Source organism: Anopheles nili, chromosome 2 (genome assembly GCF_943737925.1).
Source record: "Anopheles nili chromosome 2, idAnoNiliSN_F5_01, whole genome shotgun sequence".
NCBI lineage: Eukaryota > Metazoa > Arthropoda > Insecta > Diptera > Culicidae > Anopheles > Anopheles nili.
Genome location: NC_071291.1, coordinates 62,797,165 through 62,805,912, shown reverse-complemented (window position 1 = coordinate 62,805,912; position 8,748 = coordinate 62,797,165). Strand labels below are relative to the sequence as shown.

At 47.3% G+C, this 8,748-nt stretch overlaps 1 protein-coding gene across 1 annotated transcript; it reads left to right on the top strand.

The window, feature by feature from the left end:
• The first annotated feature begins 3,197 nt into the window (after positions 1–3,197).
• LOC128731244 (uncharacterized) lies at positions 3,198–8,702 on the top strand. The gene is made up of 5 exons (XM_053824351.1): positions 3,198–3,370; positions 3,828–4,275; positions 4,347–5,146; positions 5,879–7,087; positions 7,171–8,702. The coding sequence occupies exons 1-5, from the start codon at positions 3,198–3,200 to the stop codon at positions 7,799–7,801; spliced, it is 3,261 nt and encodes a 1,086-aa protein (XP_053680326.1). The 3' UTR covers positions 7,802–8,702.
• The last annotated feature ends 46 nt before the right edge of the window (positions 8,703–8,748 follow it).

The window sequence follows — 8,748 nt, the reverse complement described above, 5'->3', positions numbered from 1 at the left end:
CCTCGGGTCATGTTCTCCTGGTATTATAGCCGGTAGCCTGGACGTCTGGAAGGCCCAAATTTGACACCAAATTTCTCCGTTCAGTGGTGCGCAACGCGCGAGGCTGCTTTCGGGATATGGGCGAATTCCTAAGGAAAATCGAAGATCGAAAGGAGTCGGTTGCTCTTAAAGGAAGTTTTTTTGCGAAGTTAATGATTGTTATCAGTTTGTGTGAAAATAATAAGCGCTCCTATGAAGAAGTTTATAAGTCAAAATTAAATAAATCGAAAATAAAAAAAAACTTATGTTTTAATCACAAATATATCTGTAATATGTCCGAAAAGCATGATCATTAAAAGCTAATACTCCAGAGCTTATATAACGATAAAGCAAATTAAAAGATGAGAAAAATGTTTCCGCGCACTGGACGAGCAATTGAGAGAAAATTTTTCGCAAAAGTAACAGGAGAGCATACCAGCTAGGAGGTGGTAAGTTCTAAAAAATAAACGCTTAATTTTAAAACATTGTACTAAAAATGTTGGCTGTGTAAAGTTCTAAAAACGCTTAAAATCCGGTTTTGTACTAATTTTGCTGACAGTGCATAAAACGCTTGAAATATTTCATAATTTGAAATATTTCAAAATTGAAATATTTCAAGCGTTTTTTACACTGCCAGCAAAATTAGTACAAAAACCGGAATTTTAAGCGTTTTTAGAATTTTACACTGCCAACATTTTTAGAACTAAATTTTAAAATTAAGCGTTTATTTTTTAGAACTTTCCACCTCCTAGCTGGTATGCTCTCCTGTTACTTTTGCGTCAAATGCTCTGGTTTACTCATCCCAAATCGGGCAGTTTTATTCAACTTTAGTTTTTATTCGCTTTGCACGCTATGGTGTTTTCGCAGTTAATTAGCATATTCTACGCAATATTGCGCGTACATTTTAAATGTTTTGCTATAATTTTTTAAGTTTTAATCAATTGTTTTATTCAACTCATTTGCATTATAATGAGCTTGTTCGATTGAAGAATCTTGAGCCTTTAAGCCGAGATCGAAAAATAGTCATGTATTGATGCAAAATGGATATAAATAAATCATTTAGAGCCAATTGTTTTCCAAAATCAAGTCGTTCAGCGCTTTTCGACGTTAGCGAAAATGCTTTCCTTCTATTAATAATGCTACATACAACTTTTAAGACCATTCACGACCTGAACACACCATTCGAAATGGTAAAAATTAATAAGCAACGATTTTGTAAAAGTCCTGGAAACAAGGGAAACTAAAAAAAATAAGAGACTATTGCTTGACACGAAAAAAGTGCTGCGCAATGGTGGCAATAAAAAAGATCTGGTAATAAAAGATTGCTTATCTTGTTAATAAAAGATTGCTTGTTGTTCAAATGCACCCAGTTCAGCAACCCATTACTCGAAAGAAGGAATAAATGGTCCTCGATGTTTTTTTATTCCCTATGTCTAGAACTTTTGGGCAGTTTATGAAAAAGGACAAAAAGGCGAACTGTTGACAAACAAATGTAGCGAGAGCATTCGGTTGACAGTATAGGAATTCTTACCAAAAGAATGCAAGGACATGCGCAGGACTTCTAGCATTTGAGCCGTTAAATGAAGAGCAACCAGCATAGCATATTATGCATAAATCTACAATTCAAGTGTGCCTAACCACCACGTTGTGGGGTGAAGGTTTTGTTAGTCTTTTCCATTAATTTAAATTAATAAATACATAAACTTATTCAAGCGTCTCTCGTGAGATGAAAGAAAACGCTTAAACGCTTCGCGAAACGCTTAAACTTGGCAGCTGTTGCATCGAAACGTGTGTGCGTTTGTTTTGGTCAGTATTTTTGTCCTAAAATTGCAGTTTTTGTATGAAAGTTTGGTGGATTTTTTAAAAACAACACCAGAAAAGGTGCAAGGATTCTTTACGTAACCATTTTCACCCATATCGGGGGATGGAGCACGTGCCAAAACACGTCTATTCGTTGTGATTCCCTGCGAAAGGACCCATCGAAGAGGATGCAGTCACGAAGGATCGCGAAAATAGCATGCGCGTCGCGATTCCGCGAACCACCGTCGGGGGTTGTTGATTGGTGGAACGTTTCGTTGGCCAAAATACGAGATAAAATTCGTTCGTCCGCGACGGTGGGCGCATCGCTGGTTGCGGCATCGCTGCCGTGTTTCGTGGGTAAAGCCAGGCAGGCAGAAACCCCTCCGGTGGGGCCAGCCTGATTTGGAACCGCACTTTTGGTTTCAATCATCGTAATCAAAACAGTGAGTGTTGTTGAAACGGAAGTCGTATCCTGCCGGATGGCTTTCATCCTACAACTAGTATCAGTGTCCGTGTTGATTTTCGCATCTCAGCTGCACTCACCCGTGTTGTTGGAGAGTAGCAAAAACAAGACAAAAAAGTGTAGTGCAAATCGCAACTCCAATGTGGCAAGAGCATTTGAAGGAAACATATTATCAGCAGTGTACCGTCTTCTTATCGCTCCCCATCCCACGGGGGGTGGTTTAAACAGTCAGCGAGATAGCATTCAAGCAAATCTCTTTTCTTTTCTTTTTTAATAAACGACCCCTTTAAAATGGCCTTTACTCCCTTCTTGCTCTTGATTGTTTTGCTTCAAACGTGCCACCATTGAGCCTTTCCGTCCTTTCCGTTTTCCAGTTCCCTAGCAACCGCACGCTTACCATCCGTTTCATCTCTCATTTTTTCCCGTAGCATGCTGTGATTATTGCTTCCACGTTTGTGCAACACACACCCACACGCGCGCGCGCGCCATCAGAAAGGACGAGAAGAGCACCTTACGGCCAGTGGCAACAACAAAAGGCGAGAACCCGCACCCGAACCACCACACGGCCGTCCCCGCCCGACCATTGGCCACCGAACGGAAGGCACAAGCAGAAGACAAATAATCATCTTCACGCGTATCGATTTATGATGTGCTAGCCTAAACACACACACGCGCCCACACAACACACGGTTCCCCCTTAGGGTTGTAAGGGGAAAAAAGGAAACACACCCCCGTCACACGAGCCCGTTGCACCGTTTTCGAGTGGTCCACCCCTACCGTTTGGTGTGTATCCTTGAAACCGTAAGGCTCCATTCCCGCAGCCACTTCCGTGTCGTTTCCGGATCGCGGACTGCCACAAGCCACGCTGGAGGGGCAGAACGTGGGCGGGTAGGCACGTGGGGGCTGATAGGAGGCCATGAATCCGAGGATCGTCATCATCGGTGCGGGGGCGGCTGGAGTGGCCGCCGCGACGCGGCTCATCGAGCGGGGCTACAAAAACTTGAAGATTCTCGAAGCGGAACATCGCATCGGTGGCCGGATCCATACCGTACCGTTCGGGGCTAACGTAGTTGACCTGGGCGCACAATGGTAAGTGGGTTTATGTTCTTCCTCTCCCTTCGCTTGCCAGCTCTTTCGCACCATCCTTCCGCCCTTTATGTTGTGGGAGATTCCGGAGGGAATGAGCTTCTTGTATATCCTTTTTTATTTTGAACCATACCAATGGGTCCTTCGTGGTGATTGTTCCCTTCTTCGCGCTTCGAAGGCTTATATTAATTTTGCTGGCAAACCAACACACACGATCCGTCGTGTCCCTGTCGTGTATCCGGTAGAATTTCTGCAACCCTTTTTATCCTTGCTGTGCCGGCAGGTTGTTGTTTCTTTTTTATTTGTTTCGCCACCACCACCACGAGATGAAGGTCGCTAAATAATCGATTAACTCGAATATAACTTATTTACTATCCTCGCGGCCCTCCCTTTTGCCACCAGCTCACGTTGGTTCTCTCCGATCTAATGCTTCCGTCTCCTTCCGTTTGCTTTTCCACAGGTGCCACGGCGAGAAAGGGAACGTGTGCTACGAGCTGGGCTCCAAGTATAGCGTGTTTGATTCGAACAGCGCCCGCTACGAGCGGTTCGTGCTGACACGCTCGAATGGTGAGCAGATACCGAAGGAGCAGAGCGAAAAGCTGCTCGGGTTGATCTGGTCCATCCTTGAGACGCACAAGCACGAGCTGACCGGGTACCGGGGTTCGCTCGGGTCGTTCATCATGGGCAAGTTCCGGGCGCTGCTCGAGACGCCCGAGTACGCGGACGTGGACGGTGAGACGGCGTACCAGGTGTTGGAGTTTTTCCACAAGTTTGAAAACTCGATCGAAGCCTCCGACAGCTGGTTCGATACGTCCGGACCGGGCTATCTGCACTACTGGGAGTGTGATGGGGATTTGTTGCTGAACTGGCGCGACAAGGGCTACCGGACGGTGCTGGAAATACTCATGGTGAGTGAGCTGATGGCTGATGATTAGTTATTTTCCGAATGGGAAGTGACGGTTTTATTTGCCCCTTTTAGAAACGACACCCATTGGCAACGGCAACGGAAGCAATCAACCTGGAGGATTACACACATTTTAACAAAACCGTGGCCAACATCAACTGGACGGCTGGCCCCGACAGTCTGGTATCGATCCGCTGCACGGATAATAGCGTCTACGACGCGGACCATGTGATATGCACGATTTCGCTGGGTGTCCTCAAGGAGCGCTACCAGTCGATGTTTACGCCCGATCTGCCTCCGATCAAGCGGAATGCCATTCAGGGCCTTACGATCGGGACAGTTAACAAGTTGTTTCTGGAGTTCGAGAAGCCATTCTGGGTGAAGGGCTGGCAGGGGTTGAGTTTGATCTGGAACAAGGCCGATCTGGAGGAGGTACGCAAGATGCCCGACAGCTGGATGGAGGACGTGTTTGGGTTTTACATCGTCGACTACCAACCGAACGTGCTGTGCGGATGGATTTCGGGCAAACACGCCCGTCGGATGGAGCGTGCGAGCGATGAAGATGTCCGGCGAGCGTGCATGTTCCTGTTGCGGAAGTTTATGAAGGGTTGTACCATCCCGGAGCCGGTGCGATTTCAGCGGACGGCGTGGTATTCTAACCCGAACTTTCGTGGATCGTACACCTTCCGCTCGATGACGACGGATCTGCTGAATACGTCCGCGTCCCATCTGGCCATTCCGCTGACCAATTCGTGCGGCATGCCGGTGGTGCAGTTTGCGGGCGAGGCTACGCACGATCACTACTTCTCGACGGTGCATGGCGCCGTGGAGACGGGATGGCGCGAAGCCAACCGGTTGATCGATCTTTACGATAGGTAAGCGAATTTATGTGATCTATTTTTTGCTCATGAGATTGAACCGATCGGACGGAGGTGGGATTTGATAGTTGATTTGAAAGTGTGACTGAACGTGATCGAAGGTGAACAAAACGAGAACTAAGCTCTATTACGTTTTTGAATCATTTTTTAAAAATTAATTTAACTTTTGCATGTGTTTTGCTTACTTTGGTTTGTTTAATGATTTAAAATGTTAGCTTACACTTCACAAAGCTCCCTTTCCCTTGGATTACGTTCAAAAGCAACGATTGGATTTACACAAAATTTACACACCAACCAATTCCACCCAGTACACCTTTTGCACGGGGTTTTTGTTTTTCTAAGTCAAGTTTCTATTTTTATTTCGTTTTTTTCCCTTTCTTTTCTTCCCGTTCTGCAGGAAAGCTCATCTTTAAGCACGATGAACCGATTCAAATACTCCTTTAAAGCGAAAACGCTTTTCGTACACTAAACAGATAAGATACTCTAACATACATACATAAGTGTATATTATGTTTTTATTCGTTTTATTATCATTGTTATCCGGTTGTAAGACCCCGTGCCAATAATTGATAGCATAGAAACAAGCTAGCAGAACAAATATATGCCATTTTACAGTATACCACATTCGAACAAGCCTTGAGTTTCGTCCTTCGACACATCCTCGATCGATGCCATTAGTTTGAGTAAATCACAACCGTCACATTGTGTTTCGTTCTCATCTGCCCGTAGGTTGATACCGCCCTTTAACCATGGCCCGAAGGCGTACGTCGATGTACTGATCTTAGGAGCGGGCATTGCCGGGCTTGGAGCCGCAAAGCAGCTGCGCAATTCCGGCAAAAGCTTCGCCATCCTGGAAGCCCAATCCATACCGGGTGGGCGCATCAGCACGAAGCCACTCAAGAAGCACCACGCGGGTGGGAAAGGTTGCCAGCTGGTGGAAGCGGGTGCCCAGTGGCTGCATGGCCGGCAGAACGAACTGCACGAGGTGGCCAAACGTAACGGGCTGTTGCGTGAGGAAACGTCCGAGGAGGGGCTGGGCGAGTTCCTGCGAGACGATGGTTTCCGGATAGACGATCATTTGGCGAAGCGTGTCGACTTTATCGTCGGCCAAATCCTGGAGCAATGTGAGGAATTTGCGGCACGAGCCATTCACGACCGAGACGGCATGTACCCGGCCTCGTTGGAGGCTTTTCTGCGCGAACAGTTCCGGAAGCGCACGGAAAAGGACTTCTCCGCGGATCAGAAAGTGCTGGCGCAACAGCTACTCGATTGGCACTGCCGGTTTCAGATCATCGACAATTCGTGCCTGCACGTATCGGACATTTCGGCCAAGCTGTGGGGCAGCTATTCGTTCAACGGCGAAAGCTGCCAGGCGCACATCAACATGCGGTACGGCTTCCAGGCGCTCGTCAACTGTTTGATCGAGGAGATCGGTACGGAGAAGATCGTCTACAACAAGGCGATCTGCGAGATCCGTTGGTTGGACTCGCGCGGGAAAGTGATCGTGAAGTGTACCGATGGTACGGTGTACTGTTGCCAGCACCTGATCGTAACGTTTTCGCTTGGTGTGCTGAAAGACACGATGGACCAGCTGTTCCAGCCGAACCTGCCTTCCAGCTATAGCCGGTCGATCCGCAGCATCGGTTACGGGACGATCGACAAGATCTTCCTGCAGTTCGAGGACGCGTGGTGGGGCAAAGCGGAAGGCATTCAGTTGGTGTGGCGCGATGAGTTACGCAAGGACTCGCACTGGACGCGCTTTATCTCGGGGTTTGACGTGCTTAGTCCTGGCCCGCCAAACACGCTGCTCGGTTGGATCGGAAGCTACGGTGCGCTCGAGATGGAAGCGCTTAACGACGAGCAGATCGTGAGCGATTGCGTGTTTATTTTGGAGAAATTCACTAAGAAAAAAGTACCTAAACCTGTCAATTATTACTGGTAAGTGGGTGCGCGCGAGTGAATGCTGTGTGTTGGATGGAACCGTGTTTAATTAATGCCTCTTTTTCACGTCATGCTTTTAGCACTCGATGGAACTCCAATCGTTACATTCGCGGCTCGTACAGCTATACCTCGGTTAACTGCGACCACGAGCACAACTTCATGTCCAACCTGACGGAAACACTAGTATGCAATCAGTACGACAAATTAGGGGAAGAATCGCGCAAAAAGGATACGCTGCCACCATCGGGCACAACGGCGAGTGCAAGTCGCGGTTCGAGCACTCCGAATCGTGGTGGAGGATCGAGCAAGGGTGCCACGGCCAGTGGCCATAGCACTAGCAGCAGTAACAGCAGCAACACGTTAACCAATGTGCCAGTGACGAACGCAGGGCAGAGCAGTAACAGCAACACCCCAAGCAAACCAGCAACGGCGGTGGCCACTTCGACGGTAGCGACATCAACCAATACTGCCAGTAGCGCCAAAGCCAGTAGCACCACGAACACCGTCACTAGTGCGACGGTTTCCGGTTCCAAAGGAGCAAGTGGTAACAGTAGCACTAGCAACAGCAGCAGCAGCAACAGCAGTATTTACAACAGTGCCACAATTCACTTTGCCGGTGAAGCCTGCCACGAGCGGTACTTCTCGACCGTTCACGGTGCCTATCTGTCCGGGATGGAACAGGCGAAAAAGCTGATGGCCGACAAACGCTAGCTCGTGGACGGAATGGAGAGCAACAATTAACCACAAATACCGAACACAATCGTAACGAAATCAAAAGAACCGACAACTGAAACGTGCTGACCAATAGATACAAAACAAAGTAGGAAAGTAGCGATCAATTGTGGTAGCAAGTTAGACCGCACTCTTATTAGCAAGCTCATCTAGGAGCCAAAACAGAGGTGAAAATTAGTCCTATAAGCGTGTAGCAAAGCAATCCCGCTAACTAAACCCCGAACGAAACCGGGAACAAAGCTGCAGGAAAAAAGTTAAACAATTGAAAAGGATAACAACAAGAGACACAGACACACATACACAAACACACAATCTCTCTTTAACGTAGAGCGCAGCGAGATATCAAGAAGAACGTGCGGAAAGGCGCACACGAAACTATTTACTTTGAGCTATCTTGCGGAGTAGATACATAAAAACGAGATGAACACTAGGGAATATATTTACGTAGCTTTAAAAGTAACATCTTCCATTATTAGCAACCCACCAGCGTCTTTCCTTCCGCGACGATTTTATCTCCAGTCTCTTCCGCCGATCTTCCATCCGTCACTGTTCCACCGATCCCGTTTTTCCCCACCTATCGCGTCCTCGGGCAGGGAGTCTCTTTGCTCCTCCCGAAAACCATACCAACGTGTGTGACAATTCCCAAGGTTTTGCTGTGCATTTCTTAACGTTAGAAAAAAATTACGTTCCTTGCGTAGGGCTGGGTAGGACCTATATTTGTTTCATCGTAGGATTAGACTAGTCAAACGTAGGGGACGAGGAGTTGCGACTGTGAGACATTCGAATGCTCGTAGGAATATTAGCCGAAAGATAACAAGAACGGTGCGTGTTGGGTGGGGTTGGGTGCGCGCGAAGTCTATTGTTTCTATTTTAGAGCAAACTTTGGTAGACTCGATTAAAATTCTCATAACTCTAACGTTGTGCGG

Excerpts from the sequence above, each read along its gene's own strand:
- LOC128731244 (XM_053824351.1), top strand. The coding sequence starts at position 3,198 with ATGAATCCGAGGATCGTCATCATCGGTGCGGGGGCGGCTGGAGTGGCC. Across the intron at positions 3,371-3,827 it reads GTTGACCTGGGCGCACAATG|GTGCCACGGCGAGAAAGGGA; the intron begins GTAAGTGGGTTT and ends GCTTTTCCACAG. Across the intron at positions 7,088-7,170 it reads AAACCTGTCAATTATTACTG|CACTCGATGGAACTCCAATC; the intron begins GTAAGTGGGTGC and ends TCATGCTTTTAG.